This window comes from Mastigoproctus giganteus, chromosome 12 (genome assembly GCF_048544385.1).
Source record: "Mastigoproctus giganteus isolate SK-2022 chromosome 12, ASM4854438v1, whole genome shotgun sequence".
NCBI classification, from domain to species: domain Eukaryota; kingdom Metazoa; phylum Arthropoda; class Arachnida; order Uropygi; family Thelyphonidae; genus Mastigoproctus; species Mastigoproctus giganteus.
The window spans coordinates 87155095-87174009 of record NC_143586.1 but is presented as its reverse complement, the minus strand read 5'-3'; the positions used below and the strand labels follow the sequence as shown (position 1 = coordinate 87174009).

The following is an 18915-nucleotide window of genomic DNA, read 5'->3' as shown; positions in this document are numbered from 1 at the left end:
ACAAGTTTTCGTTTTAAGAGCATAAGCTAAGAACAAATTAATTCAAAGTCGGGAACAACCTATAATAAATAATTTTTCCTTCTTTATTTTTACTAGATCCTTGTACTTTGGAATAGTGAAGCAGCTCCACCCAGTTCTGGCAAATGGCCTTCCACTCCAATACCAATGAATATCATTCAACCACACCAAAAGGTAAAAAATTAGAAAAAGCATGTTAGATGTATATATGCATTTATTCATATTTAGTGTATTGTTTATGAAATTTTGTTACTATAGTAAAGTATTTATGAAATCTCATGTGTTTTTATGATTTCTAAAAGATTATAGTTAAGTACTAGTATTAGTAGTGGCAGATGATGCAAGAAAGCAAGCTTATGCAGCATCAGCCAAAACAAAGCCAATACCTCTCATGTCAGTTGTCTGTCCCATCTAACAGTTTGTGTAGTCCTTCCTTGAATTTATTTAAACTACCCACTTCTACAACACTTGATGGAAGTTTGTTCCAACAAGCAACTACTCACTAGCTGACAGAATTTCCACACATTTACCCTGCATCCATCCTTCCTAAGCTTATTCAGTCCATTCAAGGCCTTGAACACTTCAATCAGATCTTTTTGCAGGTATATAGTCTACAGGTGAGCAATTTGCAGAACTGAAGGCCTTTCTTGGTAGGAGTACCTTTTGCTCCTCTGCCTAATCTTGTTGCTCTTCTCTGCACCCATTCCAACAGATCCACATCCTTCCTAAATTGAGGTGCCTCTAGACCTGTAAGCAGTACTCAAGATGTAGCCTGACAGTTGCCTTATACAATGGGATAATCACCTCCTTATCCCTTCTGACAAAGTTCTTATATATCATTGACAAAATCCCAAAATCCTGTGAAGTTATAAGAGAAGTGCATACAGCTGCTTTGGCAGACTGTATGCACTTCTCTTAGAACTTCATATATGACTGCAGATTTACCTCCAGGTCTTTTTTTTTGTTCTCTACTATCCTGAGTGAGGTACCATACAAGAGATATGTTAATTTGAAATTATTGCTCCCTATTTGAATTATCTTACTTTTTTTGATATTAAACTTCAGTTGCCACTTCTCAGTCCATCTTCCTAATTTTTCTAGACCTTGTTGCAGTGGCATACCCTGATTACTGTGATTAACCACCCTGCCAGCCTTCGTATCATCTGCAAAATTAGACAGTAAGACTGACATAGAAAACAACAAACAGCCCAGCACTGAACCTGGAGAGTCTGATAATAATATTTGTTGAAGAAGTGCACTGCCCATTGATAACCACTCTGTTTTCTCCCCCTTTATCTACAACAGTTACTTGCCTTTGATGCCACACTGTTCCAGTTTTGTATTGCAGTTTTTTTTTTTTTTTTGTGCAACATCAAAAACTTTTCTGAAATCTAAGTATATGGCATCAAAATTAATTTTTGAATGCCATTCCTTTGTTACTGTATCACAGTATCCAATCAGATTGATCAAAGGCTGTATCAACAAGTCCGTGCTGTGACTGCATTCCTGCCTAGAAGGTCCTGCATTACTTCTTTAACTAGTGACTCCATTATTTTCCTGGAACAGAAGTAAAGTGAACAGGTCTCTAATTACTCGGATCGCTCTTTGATCCCCTTTGTGAATTGGAGATATATTCATACAATCTCCAGTCCACAGGGATCTATCCTGAATCCAAGGATGCTCTCATAATTATAGATAAGGTTTGCGTACCTCTCTTGCAGTTTGCTTACCTCTACTCCCTTAATATACAGTAAGCCTTCACTAATCTAGATTAATTGGGGGGGGGGAGGCAAATGTCATCCGGATTAGTGAAGAAAAAGATCCCTAGAACACAAATCAATAGAAAATTTAATGATAGTGCTGATGAAAATAAATAAAAAAATATATCACTGCAGAGCCTTTATTTAAAAACTATAAAAAGGCAATACATTTGTCCATTGATACAAGACTCCAAAGTAAAAAAAAAATATCCCCTGGAAATCATAAAATTCAAGTAATAAATAAAATTTGTATAAACAGATGTTTTTGCAAGTCGTGATTGGGAGATCAGTGTACCTAATATCCAGCAACACCTGCTGTCATCACACCTGCTGCTCAAAAAAAAAAAAAAAAAACAATGGAAAGAGAATAAATGTTTAGTTTATTTTAGTGCATTGCTTGAATTGTTATGTTCCGCCACACTGCAAAAATACAAACTTTGTTTCCTTATTTATGTCAGGAGTGTCAATTTTTTTTATAATAAATATTATTTTTCATTTAGAAATCATGAAAATGATGGGTAAACACAAGAGTTGTTTTCAATTGAACAAAAACTACAAATTATTCAGAAGTTTGAAACTGTGCAGCCATTAAATCTTTAATGAACCATTATAACATTGGTAACCAAACCATACGTGACCTCATAAAAAATAAGGGAAACTGCTAGATTTTATGGGCACATCTGATAGTGTTAAAGGCATGACTATTGGAAAAACGATGACACAGTCTACATACAGGGACCTTGACAAGGCATTGGTGTTATGGTTTAGTCAACAATTATATAAACCCATAATATATAAAATATATTGTATATATATAAAGAAGTATGCAAATGAAGAGATATAAGCAATAACTCATTGGACTCTAAGTCAACAACAAGACCGAATAATATGCAAGATAGCATGATGTATGTTCCATCTCTCTCTTCACAGTCAGAGTGACTCATCTACCTTCCTAAATCCCGTATATCTTTCAAAGTACAGTACTCAACTGTGAACAGAATTTTTCATATTTCAATCGATATTACCTGTAACTGGACTGTAGTCGTTTTTGCGCCAGTAGAATCAAAATCAACCAACTGTAACTAGATTAGCATTAGCATTAGTAGAGGCATATGATGCAAGAAAGCAAGCTTATGCAGCATCAGCCAGGAAAAAAAATAAAAAAAACACTCCCATTTCTCACCCCTCCGTTTGTTCAAAATACCTGTCCAGCTGAGTCTTAAATTTATTTCAGTTATCAACTTCCACAACAAGGGATGGAAGTCTGTTCCACCAACCAACTACCCGCTGGCTAAAGGCAAATTTCCGTACATCTATCCTACATCTGTTTTTCCTCAATTTGAATTTATGCCCTCTCAGGTGATTATTCTGAGCAAGAGGAAGATTTATACACCTCTATCAGATCACCTCGCCGATGCCTAGTCTCCAGACACTGAAATTTGCAAAACTTAAGCCTTTCTTCTTAAGAGCAATCCTTTGTTCCATTCACTAACCTTGTTGCCTTTCTCTGTACTCGTTCCAGCAGCTCTACATCCTTCTTGAAATGAGACCTCCAGACCTATATACAGTACTCAAGGAGTGGCCTGACCATTGCCTTATACAAGGGAATAATCACCTCCTTATCCCTGCTAGAAAAATTCCTGTATATCATTGACAAGACACCATGAGCTACTCTTGCAGCCCGTCTGCACTGCTCAGAGAACTTCATATCTGCCTGCACAATTACCCCCTGGTCCTTTTCATTCTCTACCACTGTCAGTGTAGTACAACAGAGTTGATACATTGCTCTGGGGTTACTGTTTCCTATATGTAGTACTTTACATTTGCCACCTCTCAGCCCATCTGCTCAACCTTTCCAGATCCTGTTGCAGCAGCATAGCATCAGTAGTATCCTTAACAACCCTGCCAAACTTTTTATCGTCTGCAAACTTGGACATTAAGCTTGATATACCATCATCAATATCATTTATAAATACAGAAAACAATAATGGACCCAACACTGAACCCTGAAGGACTCAACTAATAACATTAGTCCACGATGAGCAGTGCCCATTGATTACCACTCTCTGTCTTCTCCCCCTCAATCATCCCTTTATCCATAGCAGCAGTCTTCCATGTGCAACAGTATCGAAACCTTTCTAAGATCCAAATATATAATATCAAAGTTATTTCCTGTATCCAGTTGTTTTGTGACTGCATCATTGTATCGAATCAAATTGGTCAGGCAAGACTTTCCCTTAACAAAACCATGCTGTATGTCTGGAGGACCAGGGTATGTCTGCCAGGGGCAAAGGTTGATGACGTAGTAGAGCGAATATCATCTTTTAAGGACACAAAAGGTGATATAGTTGTACATGTTGGCACTAATAATATTAAGAGTAGGAGACCGGCAGAATTACTTAAAAAGAACAGGTCACTGTTGAACAAAAGCCGAGAATTAGGGTTGAATTTGAAAGTGTCTGCAATTCTGCCCAGACACGATAGGAGGGAGTATATGATGAGAGCCTTGTCGATCAATTCGGCCCTGGAAAGATTGTGCAAGGCTCAAGGTGTAGAATTTTTTTCAGCCTGGACTGTACTTGTTAACAGGAGAGATTGCTTCTACAGGGATGGGATACACTTAAATAGAAAGGGTGCAAGAATATTTGCTGATGCTATCGAGGCAGTGTTAGGTGGGTCGGAAAACTGCTAGCTTGGGGGGAGACAAAGACCAATAGATTGACAGTAGCCACTGGCAGAGGTGAAAGAGATTCTTGCACTGCTTCTATTAGAATGAGCAAAAGCCTGAAAAACAAGATGCATGATATTTCAGAGACTGCTGGGAGCCATTGCGGTACAAGTAAACACATGGGTTGTGTTAGGGTAGCTAAGAATAGAAACAGGTGCAGGTATACTTGCGTGTACACCAATGCTAGGAGTTTAGTAAATAAATTTGATGAATTTGAGGTATTGCTCAAAACATCAAAGGCAGATATTGTTGGGATATCAGAGACGTGGTGTCACACAGATATAAGGGATGCAGAACTGGAATTTGGGGAGTACAACGTCTACAGAAAAGATAGACAGGATAGGAAGTGGGGAGGGGTTATGCTATTAGTTAAGAAACACATAAAAACCAAGGAAGTGAAGCCAGTCGACATCGCTGGACAGTGCAGTGTTGAGTCAGTTTGGTGTGACATAAGCACTGGGAGATCAAAATTGAGAGTAGGAGTGTGCTATAGGCCTAATGACTCTGATGAGTATAATAAGAAACTGTACAGGGAAATAGAGTGGGCCAGTAAATCAGAGAGTCTTATAATGGGGGATTTTAATTTCCCAGATATTGACTGGAATTTGTGGGTTGGTCACTCACACACTAGCAAGGCTTTTGTGGATTTATTGGATGATTGTTTTCTACATCAGCATGTTCGGGAGGCAACTAGAGGGAGTAATACTCTTGATTTAATTATCAGCAGTGATTCTTCATGCATTAAGAATCTGCAGATAAATGAACCACTAGGTAGCAGTGATCACAGTGTGATGAAGTGGGATTTACTCAAAGAGGTAACTACCATTAGGGGTAAAGGGAAGGGTTATTGCTTCCGTAAAGGCGACTACAATGGACTGAGACGTATTTAAATTCTATACAGTGGGACCAACTGATGATGTTACCAACAGCAAATTCAAAATGGGAAGCATTCAAAGAACTTATCTTGGAAGCTACTAGGCTTTACATACCAACTAAGAAATATTGTTCATGGTTTAGGCCAAAATGAATGTCAGATGAACTAATGAGGCATATGGCAGGAAAGAAAAATGCATGGGATACTTACAAATTAACACATGACACAGAAGCCTATGATAGATACAAGTTAATATGCAACCAAGTTACAAAGGAGGTTAGGCAGGCGAAGGCAGATTACGAGAAATCCTTGGCAAGGGATGCAAAGAAAAACAGCAAAGAGTTCTTTACTTATGTAAACTCTAGAAGGAAGGGGATGAATCAGATTGGTCCACTTGATATTGATGGGTCAACTGTTGATGATCCTGCTCAGGTAGCTAACAAACTAAATGAATATTTTGCATCGACATTCACACATGAGGAGTTATTCAGCGAGGGGAATGCCAGAGGTGTATTCAACTCTAGCAGTAAGCTACAGAATCTTGAAATAACTGGGAGTAAAGTGGAGGAGAAATTGTTGAAGATAAACACAAGAAAGGCACCTGGGGTGGATGGAATCTATCCAGTTATATTAAAGGAGGCAGCAATGGAAGTAAGCAAACCCTTAGCCATAATTATGAGAGCTTCCTTGGACTCAGGGGAGGTACCCATAGACTGGAAATGTGCAAATGTGACCCCAATTCACAAAGGAGGATCAAAGGCTGACACAAGTAATTATAGACCTGCGAGCTTAACTTCTGTTCCAGGAAAATTAATGGAGGCACTGGTTAAAGAAGCACTGCAGGATCATTTAGACAAACTTCAGTTATAGCTCAGACACAGCATGGTTTTGTTAAGGGGAAGTCTTGCCTGACCAATTTGATTGGATACTATGATGCAGTCACAAAAGAACTGGATGCAGGGAATAGCTTTGATATTATATACTTGGATCTTAGAAAGGCTTTTGATACTGTTGCACATGGAAGACTGCTACACAAATTGGAGCAGTGTGACATTGGAGGCAAATTGCTGCTATGGATAAAGGGGTGGTTGAGGGAGAGAAGACAGAGAGTGGTAATCAATGGACACTGCTCATCGTGGACTAATGTTATTAGTGGAGTCCCTCAGGGCTCAGTGTTGGGTCCATTATTGTTTTCTGTATTTATAAATGATATTGATGATGGTATATCAAGCTTAATGTCCAAGTTTGCAGACGATACAAAGGTTGGCAGGGTTGTCAAGGACACTACTGACACTATGCTACTGCAACAGGATCTGGAAAGGTTGAGCAGATGGGCTGAGAGGTGGCAAATGAAGTTTAACATTGACAAATGTAAAGTGCTACACATGGGAAACAGCAACCCCAGAGCAACGTATCAACTCTGTGGTACTACACTGACAGTGGTAGAGAATGAAAGGGACTTGGGAGTGGTTGTGCAGGCAGATATGAAGTTCTCTGAGCAGTGCAGACGGGCTGCAAGAGTAGCTCATGGAGTATTGTCAATGATATACAGAAATTTTTCCAGCAGGGATAAGGAAGTGATTATTCCCTTGTATAAAGCAATGGTCAGGCCACACCTAGAGTACTGTATACAGGTCTGGAGGCCTCATTTCAAGAAGGATGTAGAGCTGCTGGAACAAGTACGGAGAAGGGAAACAAGATTAGTGAATGGAACAAAGGGGTGCTCTTACGAAGAAAGGCTTAAGTTTTGCAAATTACAGTTTCTGGAGACTAGGCACCAGCGAGGTGATCTGATAGAGGTGTATAAAGCCTTGAATGGTTTGAGCATGCTCAATGCTGATGGGATTCTTCCTCTAGCTCAGAAAAATCACCTGAGAGGGCATAAATTCAAATTGAGGAAAGACAGATGTAGGATAGACGTGCGGAAATTTGCCTTTAGCCAGCAGGTGGTTGGTTGGTGGAACAGACTTCCATCCCTTGTAGTGATGGGTGATAGCCTAAATAAGTTTAAGGCTCAGCTGGACAGGTATTTTGAACGAACAGAGGGGTGAAGTGGAAGTGGGTTTTTTTTTTTTTTCTTTTTTTTTTAGCTGATGCTGCATAAGCTTTCTTTCTTGCATCAAATGCCTCTACTAATGCTAATGTATCCGAGCTATAACTGAAGTCTTGTCTAGATGACCCTGCAGTGCTTCTTTAACCAGTGCCTCCATTAATTTTCCTGGAACAGAAGTTAAACTCACAGGTCTATAATTACTTGTGTCAGCCTTTGATCCTCCTTTGTGAATTGGGGTCACATTTGCACATCTCTAGTGTAGTGGTACCTCCCCTGAGTCCAAAAAAAGCTCTCATAATTATGGCTAAGGGTTTGCTTACTTCCTTTACTGCCTCCTTTAATTAGATAGTATGAATCAGAGCTGTAATACTCAATATGTTCTACGTTGATAATAATATTAGTAAATTAATAAGAGGAGTTTACCTCAATATAGTACGTGGAACACTTCCGTATGATACCCTCCAGAAATTAAAACGGAAAAAACGAAAAAATCGACAACTTACCGGTCCATTAAAGTAAAATATAAATAATTAAAGTAAAATATAAATAATTAAATAATCAATTTAACACAATTCAAAATCAATTCAAAACAATTAAAATTCAAATTAACGCAATTAAAAGAATAACGAAAATATTCAAAACGATCTTCCTTCCTGAAGCTGACAATGCTTTTCGACCGACTGTCGTGATCACAGGAATGAAAATCACCGAATCAGGCTAAACCTGCAACTTAAATAGTGATTATGTGTCTTCGCGCATGCGCGTAAAGGTCCACGCATCGGAGATCAAATATGGCCGCCGAACATTAACAGAATTCTCGTGTAATTTAATTTCAATGGTTTCTGCAATTAATAGTCGCGTATAATTACGTTGAACGTTAAGTATTTTGGCCTCGTTAAATAAAAAAGTATGTTTTTCGTTAATGGCATGAAAGGCTAATTCTGACGCTGCTGAACGAGAAGCACGAACTGAGGCTTCGTGTTGATTTACACGAATATTAAGAGAAAACCGCGTCGAACCCTGATAAGACGAGTCGCAATCACCGCAAGAAATGTTGTATACTAGATCATTAATTTGTGTTGCGAACGCGGAAAGAACCGAGCGATTGTTCAGTATAGTGTGTAACTTCCGTATAGGCCTAGCTATAATTTTAAATTCGGTATCTTTAAAGAATCTGTTAAGCTGTTTGTGCCACTGTTCAACGTATGGGACAGAAATAAAGTATTTTTTGATATTACTATTGTTGATTGGTGCAGTATTTTGTATCCTATCCTTAGCTTGTACCCTAATTCGATTTATTGTGTTAATGGGATAACCCCTGTTCAAGAATCTGCTAGTTAATATTTGTATTTCTGAGTCCAAAGCAGAATCCGTCGTTGAATATTTATAGGCATTTAGAAATTGATTAAAGATAATCGATCTTTTGTAGGTGAACGGGTGGTAGCTATTATAATGTAGAAGCATACCGGTGTTTGTGGGTTTTCGATAGATGCTAAATTGTATTTTGTTCGAGTCCCGGGTAAGCGTGAAATTTAGAAAGTTTAATGATTTAGTATCCGTATCTTCCCTTTCCAATGTAAATTTGAGTCTAGAATGAATATTATTAAACGAATGTAAAATGTCTTGGATAGTACTACTATCGGTATTAACTAGAACATCGTCTAAATACCTCCCATAGTATGTGATACGGGGACGAAAAGGTGTCAAATGTATCTGCTCAATCGTTGAGAGATAGATCTCTGACATTAAGCCACTCAGGCTCAAACCCATTGGTAATCCAAAAATTTGTTTGTACACCTTGTCTCGAAAGGTGATGTAGTTAGCCTCAACTAATAGTTTAATTAAGTGAAAAATTTCCTTAATAGGCAGCTTCGTATAATTAATCGGTGTCGAGTTTTTATTTAACATATCCCAAATAATATCTAATGTGTATTCAACGTTTACATTCGTGTATAATGAGGTAACATCTAATGAGAATAAATTGTCATTGTCGCCGAGTCTACAGTCTTTAAGATTATTAAATAATGTATCGTAATTCTTAATCCCAAATTGTATAACCTGTCTAAAAGGTTTTATAATGTTATATACATATGTGGCTAAGGCTGAAAATGCCGAGTTCCTGTAGGAAACAATAGGTCGAATCGGAAATCCAGGCTTGTGTAATTTTACCTGACCAAAAAGTGCAGGAATATTGTATGAACATACAATTCCTTCAACTGAACCATAGTAATGTAGTCGTTTTTACGATATGTGGTTAACGTTTTATTGTATTGATTTACCAAATTGGTAAACAGTGTCGGGTCCACTTCACGATAAGTGGAGGTATCAGACACAACTGAATCTAACTTATTAATATAATCATGTTTATCTAGTATTACCACTGTGTCTCCTTTATCTGCCCTCTGTATAATAATGTCCTTATTTTCTCGAAGTTCTCGTAAAGCTGAACTGTCATGTGTATTCAATTTAGGAAGTCTCGTTTCTTTTATGTTATTCACTACTTGGTTAACTTGTTGAATAAATACATCTTTTTGTGGAACACTATGAAGTCCAAATTCAATATCAATTACGCATTGTTTTTTTGGCAGCTTTCGAGGTGGTAAATTATAATTTAATCCTTTGGATAAAAGTGAAATCTGGTCCTGCGATAGTGTACACGAGGAAAGATTTGTAACCTGTTGATATGTCGGTTCGTTGGATACTGGGTGAGGGGGTGTTCGTGAACTAGCCGACATATTCTGTGGTAGTGCGTTATGTGTCTGTGGGGGGGATGTCACCCAACTCGTGTGAACTTGGTCGTAAGCTCGCGACAATGTGTTAGAATTCGCATGAACGTGTCTTGAACTATTCGATAATGTTTGCAACTTATTAACGTGTCTGTTTTTTATCTCTGAGGCTTGTGCTTCCCGTCGCAAATCTATGGAGGTCTTCAATACAGACCAATCGTTCGGATGTAGATAATTTTTTAATTTATCGCGAAGCTTCCTAACCTGGGAAAGGTATTTTTGTTTATCCGAATATCGAGATTTTAAGGCAAGCTTAACAATATTACGTGATGTCGCCAGTGATAGTTGTTTTATGCCTGAAATTTTTTGATTTAAATTCACCCTGGCAAACTTCGGAACGATGTTGTTTTGAAGGCAATATTTTAGGAAAGAAATATGGTAACTTTGGGCCGAGTACCTTAGTGTAGATTTAATGTAATTTTGTACCAAGCCATTCAAAAAATCTCCCATAATTGTGTGTATCGATTGTATACTACTGGAGAGACAGGAAGTGAATGAAATAGTCAATAAGAGTTTGGAATACTATCTAATTAATTTCCAAACTCTTATTGACTATATCATTCACTTCCTGTCTCTCCAGTAGTATACAATCGATACACACAATTATGGGAGATTTTTTGAATGGCTTGGTACAAAATTACATTAAATCTACACTAAGGTACTCGGCCCAAAGTTACCATATTTCTTTCCTAAAATATTGCCTTCAAAACAACATCGTTCCGAAGTTTGCCAGGGTGAATTTAAATCAAAAAATTTCAGGCATAAAACAACTATCACTGGCGACATCACGTAATATTGTTAAGCTTGCCTTAAAATCTCGATATTCGGATAAACAAAAATACCTTTCCCAGGTTAGGAAGCTTCGCGATAAATTAAAAAATTATCTACATCCGAACGATTGGTCTGTATTGAAGACCTCCATAGATTTGCGACGGGAAGCACAAGCCTCAGAGATAAAAAACAGACACGTTAATAAGTTGCAAACATTATCGAATAGTTCAAGACACGTTCATGCGAATTCTAACACATTGTCGCGAGCTTACGACCAAGTTCACACGAGTTGGGTGACATCCCCCCCACAGACACATAACGCACTACCACAGAATATGTCGGCTAGTTCACGAACACCCCCTCACCCAGTATCCAACGAACCGACATATCAACAGGTTACAAATCTTTCCTCGTGTACACTATCGCAGGACCAGATTTCACTTTTATCCAAAGGATTAAATTATAATTTACCACCTCGAAAGCTGCCAAAAAAACAATGCGTAATTGATATTGAATTTGGACTTCATAGTGTTCCACAAAAAGATGTATTTATTCAACAAGTTAACCAAGTAGTGAATAACATAAAAGAAACGAGACTTCCTAAATTGAATACACATGACAGTTCAGCTTTACGAGAACTTCGAGAAAATAAGGACATTATTATACAGAGGGCAGATAAAGGAGACACAGTGGTAATACTAGATAAACATGATTATATTAATAAGTTAGATTCAGTTGTGTCTGATACCTCCACTTATCGTGAAGTGGACCCGACACTGTTTACCAATTTGGTAAATCAATACAATAAAACGTTAACCACATATCGTAAAAACGACTACATTACTATGGTTCAGTTGAAGGAATTGTATGTTCATACAATATTCCTGCACTTTTTGGTCAGGTAAAATTACACAAGCCTGGATTTCCGATTCGACCTATTGTTTCCTACAGGAACTCGGCATTTTCAGCCTTAGCCACATATGTATATAACATTATAAAACCTTTTAGACAGGTTATACAATTTGGGATTAAGAATTACGATACATTATTTAATAATCTTAAAGACTGTAGACTCGGCGACAATGACAATTTATTCTCATTAGATGTTACCTCATTATACACGAATGTAAACGTTGAATACACATTAGATATTATTTGGGATATGTTAAATAAAAACTCGACACCGATTAATTATACGAAGCTGCCTATTAAGGAAATTTTTCACTTAATTAAACTATTAGTTGAGGCTAACTACATCACCTTTCGAGACAAGGTGTACAAACAAATTTTTGGATTACCAATGGGTTTGAGCCTGAGTGGCTTAATGTCAGAGATCTATCTCTCAACGATTGAGCAGATACATTTGACACCTTTTCGTCCCCGTATCACATACTATGGGAGGTATTTAGACGATGTTCTAGTTATTACCGATAGTAGTACTATCCAAGACATTTTACATTCGTTTAATAATATTCATTCTAGACTCAAATTTACATTGGAAAGGGAAGATACGGATACTAAATCATTAAACTTTCTAAATTTCACGCTTACCCGGGACTCGAACAAAATACAATTTAGCATCTATCGAAAACCCACAAACACCGGTATGCTTCTACATTATAATAGCTACCACCCGTTCACCTACAAAAGATCGATTATCTTTAATCAATTTCTAAATGCCTATAAATATTCAACGACGGATTCTGCTTTGGACTCAGAAATACAAATATTAACTAGCAGATTCTTGAACAGGGGTTATCCCATTAACACAATAAATCGAATTAGGGTACAAGCTAAGGATAGGATACAAAATACTGCACCAATCAACAATAGTAATATCAAAAAATACTTTATTTCTGTCCCATACGTTGAACAGTGGCACAAACAGCTTAACAGATTCTTTAAAGATACCGAATTTAAAATTATAGCTAGGCCTATACGGAAGTTACACACTATACTGAACAATCGCTCGGTTCTTTCCGCGTTCGCAACACAAATTAATGATCTAGTATACAACATTTCTTGCGGTGATTGCGACTCGTCTTATCAGGGTTCGACGCGGTTTTCTCTTAATATTCGTGTAAATCAACACGAAGCCTCAGTTCGTGCTTCTCGTTCAGCAGCGTCAGAATTAGCCTTTCATGCCATTAACGAAAAACATACTTTTTTATTTAACGAGGCCAAAATACTTAACGTTCAACGTAATTATACGCGACTATTAATTGCAGAAACCATTGAAATTAAATTACACGAGAATTCTGTTAATGTTCGGCGGCCATATTTGATCTCCGATGCGTGGACCTTTACGCGCATGCGCGAAGACACATAATCACTATTTAAGTTGCAGGTTTAGCCTGATTCGGTGATTTTCATTCCTGTGATCACGACAGTCGGTCGAAAAGCATTGTCAGCTTCAGGAAGGAAGATCGTTTTGAATATTTTCGTTATTCTTTTAATTGCGTTAATTTGAATTTTAATTGTTTTGAATTGATTTTGAATTGTGTTAAATTGATTATTTAATTATTTATATTTTACTTTAATTATTTATATTTTACTTTAATGGACCGGTAAGTTGTCGATTTTTTCGTTTTTTCCGTTTTAATTTCTGGAGGGTATCATACGGAAGTGTTCCACGTACTATATTGAGGTAAACTCCTCTTATTAATTTACTAATGCCTCCTTTAATATAACTTGATAGATCCCATCCACCCCGGGTGCCTTTTTTTATGTTTATCCTCAACAATTTCTCCTCCACTTTCCTCTCAGTTATTACAAAATCATCTAGCTCACTGCCAGAGTTTACTTCACCTCTCGCATTCCCCTTACTGAATAACTCCTCATGCGTGAATGTAGATGCAAAATACTCGTTTAGTTTGTTAGCCACCTGAGCAGGATCCTCAACTGTTGAACTATCAATATCCAGTGGACCAATCTGATTCATCCTTTTCCAAGGATTTCTCATAATCTGCCTTTGTCTGCCTAATCTCCTTTGCAACTTGGTTACAGACCAGCTTATATCTATCATAGGCTTCCATGTCACCCATGCATTTTTCTTCTCTGCCATATGTCTCAGGCGCCTCCGTAGCCAGGTGGGAAGGAGCAGCAGTGCACACGCTTCTTGATTAGACCGGGGTTCGAGCCCGTCACCACCAAATACGGAGGATGCGGAAAGGTCAGGGAATGGCCACCGCATATCCCGAAGCAATATGGCCTTAGTTGCTAATGCTCCTAAAAACCAAAAAAATAGCCATATGTCTCATTAGTTCATCTGACATCCATTTAGGCCTAAACCTTGAACAATATTTCCTAGTTGGTATGTAAAGCCTAGTAGCTTCCAAGATGATAAGTTCTTTGAATGCTTCCCATTTTGAATTTGCTGTTGGTAACATCATCAGTTGGTCCCACTGTATAGAATTTAAATACTATCTCAGACCATCGTAGTCACCTTTATGAAAGTAAAAACCCTTCCCTTTACCCCTGATGGTAGTTACCTCTTTGAGTAAATCCCACTTCAGCACACTGTGATCACTGCCACCTGGTGGTTCCTTTATCTCCAGATTCTTAATCCATGAAGAATCACTACTGATAATCAGATCAAGAATATTACTCCCTCTACTTGCCTCCCGAACATGCTGATGTAGAAAACAAACATCCAATAAATCCACAAAAGCCTTGCTAGTGTGTGAGTGACCAACCCACAAATTCCAGTCAATATCTGGGAAACTAAAATCCCCCATTATAAGATTCTCTGATTTACTGGCCCACTCTATTTCCCTGTACAGTTTCTTATTATACTCATCAGATCCCCAAATTCCAGTTCTGCATTCCTTATATCTGTGTGACACCATGTCTCTGATATCCCTTTGATGTTTTGACCAATACCTCAAATTCATCGAATTTATTTACCAAACTCCTAGCATTGGTGTACACGCAAGTATACATGCACCTATTCCTATTCTTAGCTACCCTAACACAACCCATGTGTTTACTTGTACTTTCTCTTCCACTTTCCCATCAATTGTCATCAAGTCATTCAGCCACCTATTAGAACTTGATACACCTTAGGTATCCACATCCCAAAAAAAATTCCCTTGATGAATGTAGTTGCAAAATGCTTATTTAGTTTGTTAACAACCTGAACAGAATCGTCAACAATTAAACCTAGTGGACCAATGTGATTCATCCCCTTCCTTCTAGTGTTTACATTTAACCCCAGGGGCTCATGTCTGGCACACCCAAGGTCCTGAGCTGGATATCACATTCTTCTCTTTCTCGGTGATTTTTCTCTCTCTCTCTCTCTCTCTCTCTCTCTCTCTCTCTCAGGGTAATTCAGAATTTTTTTTTTTGCCTAGTGCAGTAAAAGCATCAGGCTTCCTTGCACTATATTATAATGGTAGTTACGAGATCTGCCTTAAACACGTCACAGGGTATTGTGACTCACACGGAAATAGCCAATGGCGATTTACGGGTGAGTCATGATTTAATCCGTTGCGGAAACTGTGGAATGTTTTCCAAGGTCGACCTGGTGACTAATCATAGCTCACCTAGGGATTCTTTTCTTTGTGATCGATGTAAGGAGTGCACTGATCTAAAATTACATTTTTTTGTGCACTGATGGAACAATTAGAGTCCCTGAGAAAACGGCTGCTTGCCGTCGAGAATAATCCATCTGGGAGCTCGTCAGGGACTCAAGACTCCAGCAATCTATCAAGTGATGCACACCCGATTCGGGCCTCAAAACAGAAAAACCAAGTGGAAACTACGCTGGTTAAAAAGGATATTGTTTTATTAGAGGACTCCTTTGTCAGGGAAACGGGGAATATTATTGTAATAAGGATAGGTGGAGTAGAACCAGAGTATGTCTGCCGGGAGCAACTATTAATGATGTCACCAACAGATTGTCAGATTTTAAGGGGGGTAAAGAGAATATTATTATTCATGTGGGGACAAATGACATTAAACGTACACGATCTGACGATTTGTTGGAAAAATACAGGACCATGCTGAGGAAATGCTGCGAGCTAGGCCACAATGTCTATGTGTCTGCAATTCTGCCCAGACACGATAGGAGGGATTATATGTTAAAAGCCTTGTGGATTTTCTTAAGACTTGAAGGACTCTGCAAGGCTTTAGGGGGGAAATTTCTATCAGCATGGCCCACACTTGTAGGTAGAAGGAATTTGTTTTGTAGAGACGGGATACACTTAAACAAAGGTGGTGCAAACGTTTTTGCCAGTATTATTGAGGATACCTTAAAGGTTCAGGGAAACTGCTAGTTAGGGGGGAATGTGGGTAATACTGACACACATTTATCTGATAATATTGGTCAAAGTAAGTCTTGCACATACCTCAAGAGTTCTTATCTGTTACCCCAACTGGACATATTATCTAGATGTTCTGGGGGCAGAAAAGTTTCAAGTGAGCGGATAGCTAATGCCAGGGAAGAGAGCCTAAAACACTTAAAGGGTTGCGTTAGGGTAGTTAAATATACAAGAACAGTAAGTCTCAATTGTTTATATAGTAATGTTAGAAGTGTCGTCAATAAAATGAGCGAATTCGAACTGCTGATTAAAACAAGTAATGCGGACATAATAGGACTTACAGAGACGTGGTGCCACCCGGAAATTGGAGGTGATGAGTTTCAGTACGACTTGTATAATGTATTTAGGAAAGATAGGGTAGATAGAAGGGGTGGTGGTGTAATGCTTCTTACTAGAAGCAGCCTGAGTGCGACGATAGTTTTCCCAGATTCAGACGTTTCACATGCTAGTATAGAATCTGTATGGTGGGAGATAGTTGGAAAAAAAGGTATAATGCGAGTAGGAGGAATCTACAGACCAGGTGATTGAGAAGATTATGATGAAAGCCTCTACATGCAAATGGAATGGGCAAGTAAGCATCAGTGTCTTATTATCGGTGATTTCAATTTGCCTTTAATTGATTGGAGTAAATGGGAAGGAAACTCGACATGGGAACAAAATTTTTAAATCAACTAGATGACTGTTATTTGTATCAACATGTCAGGGAAAGTACTAGAGAAAAGAATATCCTAGACCTCATCATCATCCATGAATCAGATGACATAACAGGGCTGACAATAGAGGAACCAGTAGCAGGAAGTGATCATGGAGTTCTATGGTGGATGATGAAGAGAGAGGTAGCAGTAATAAAAGGCAAAGGAATGGGTTTTAATTTCAGAAAAGGAAATTACGATGTCTTAAGGTACTACATGGCCTCTATTAACTGGGTAGATATCGCGCAGAGAATGAATACATTTGAACTGTGGTATGCTTTTAAAACATTAATCACAGATGCCTTGAATGTGTATTTACCATTAAAAAAATACTCCACGAGGAGGGTTCCAAGTTGGATGAATACTGAAGTTGCCACATTACTTGAGCAGAAAAAGGTGGCATGGAAAGGTTACAGAGCAATAAAAAGTACTGATGCCTATAACAGCTACAAGATGATCTGTAATAGAGCCACAGAAAAGGTTCGACAGGCAAAGCCAGTTTATGAGAAATCACTGGCAAACAGAGCAGGGGGGGGGGAGGGATAAGGAATTCTTCACATATATAAATGCCAAGAAGAGCAGTACAAACCAGATCGGACCTTTATGTAAGGGAAAGGGGGATAGTATTAAATACACCAGCTGCCGTTGCAGATGAACTCAACAGTTATTTTGCATCGATATTTACAAATGAAGAACCTTTTGTGGCAATGGGAAATTGTGGGAGCGAAGTTGAAAAATATGTAATTAATGATATTGAAATTTCGCAAGATTATTTAATGAAAAAACTTTCGAGCCTACAGGCCAGTAAGGCTCCTGGAGTTGATGGAATATACCCTATAATCGGGTATACTCCGTAGCCGAGTGGTCAGGAGCGGGAGTGCAGTAGCACACTCTCTTTAAGTAGACTGGGGTTCAAGCCCCTGACTGCTGAATACGGTTTATCTGCCAACCCGCACTGGACCAGCATGGTAGATTTATGGTCCATTTCCCTCAATATGAATTGTTGAGGAGGCTTCCATCCTGCAGTGGGTTGATAATGGCTGCACTTTACCTTTTTTTTACCCTATAATCTTAATGGAGGCGGCAAGTGAGTGCATTGAACCATTGAGGCTAATTATGCGAGCATCATTAGACTCTGGGGAGATTCCCTTGGATTGCAAAAGTGCCAATGTATCTCCCATACATAAGGGTGGCTCTAACAGTGAAGTGGGAAATTATCGACCTGTCAATCTGACTTCAGTTGTAGGGAAAATCATGGAGGCAATGATCAAAGGTGGAATTCAGGATCATTTGGATTAAACTGAAATTCTCAAGGATACTCAGCATGGTTTTGTAAAGGGAAAATCATGTTTAACAAATCTGGTTCGCTATTTTGAAAGGGTCACTCATGAGCTGGATTTAGGGAATAATTTCGACATTGTTTATTTAGATTTCAGCAAAGCTTTTGACTCAGTCCACATGTGCAGTTGCTTTATAAGCTGGAACAGGTTGGAATCACTGGGAAAATCCTTAGATGGATAGCAGGATGGCTTTGGGGCAGGAGGTAGAGGGTTGTGATAAATGGCTATTGCTCAGATTGGGTTGATGTAAGAAGTGGGGTTCCCCAAGGATCAGTATTAGGACCACTGTTGTTTTTAATTTTCATAAATGACATCGATGAAGAGATAGAGGGCGTGATGTCTAAATTTGCAGATGATGTTAAAATTGATAGAGTAGTTAATGATCACTGTCAAGCTGAGCTTCTTCAGAGAGACCTAGATACACTTCAGGAATGGTCAGAAAAATGACAGCTATGCTTTAATCCAACAAAGTGTAAGGTATTACACCTGGGAAACAGTAATCCCAAAATAACTTATTCACTTGGTGGAGTTAAACTAAACCCAGTACTGGAGGAAAGGGACTTGGGTGTTAC

The 18915-nt window shown here is 38.4% G+C and overlaps 1 protein-coding gene across 1 annotated transcript in view; it reads left to right on the top strand.

Annotated features, from left to right (window-relative positions):
• ttv (exostosin glycosyltransferase 1 ttv) overlaps positions 1–18915 on the top strand; it is a 432006-nt gene that overhangs the window by 376001 nt on the left and 37090 nt on the right. Inside the window, exon 5 of the mRNA XM_090386681.1 lies at positions 97–192. Within this exon, the coding sequence (XP_090242807.1) occupies positions 97–192 (96 nt within the window). The remainder of the gene's footprint in view (positions 1–96; positions 193–18915) is intronic.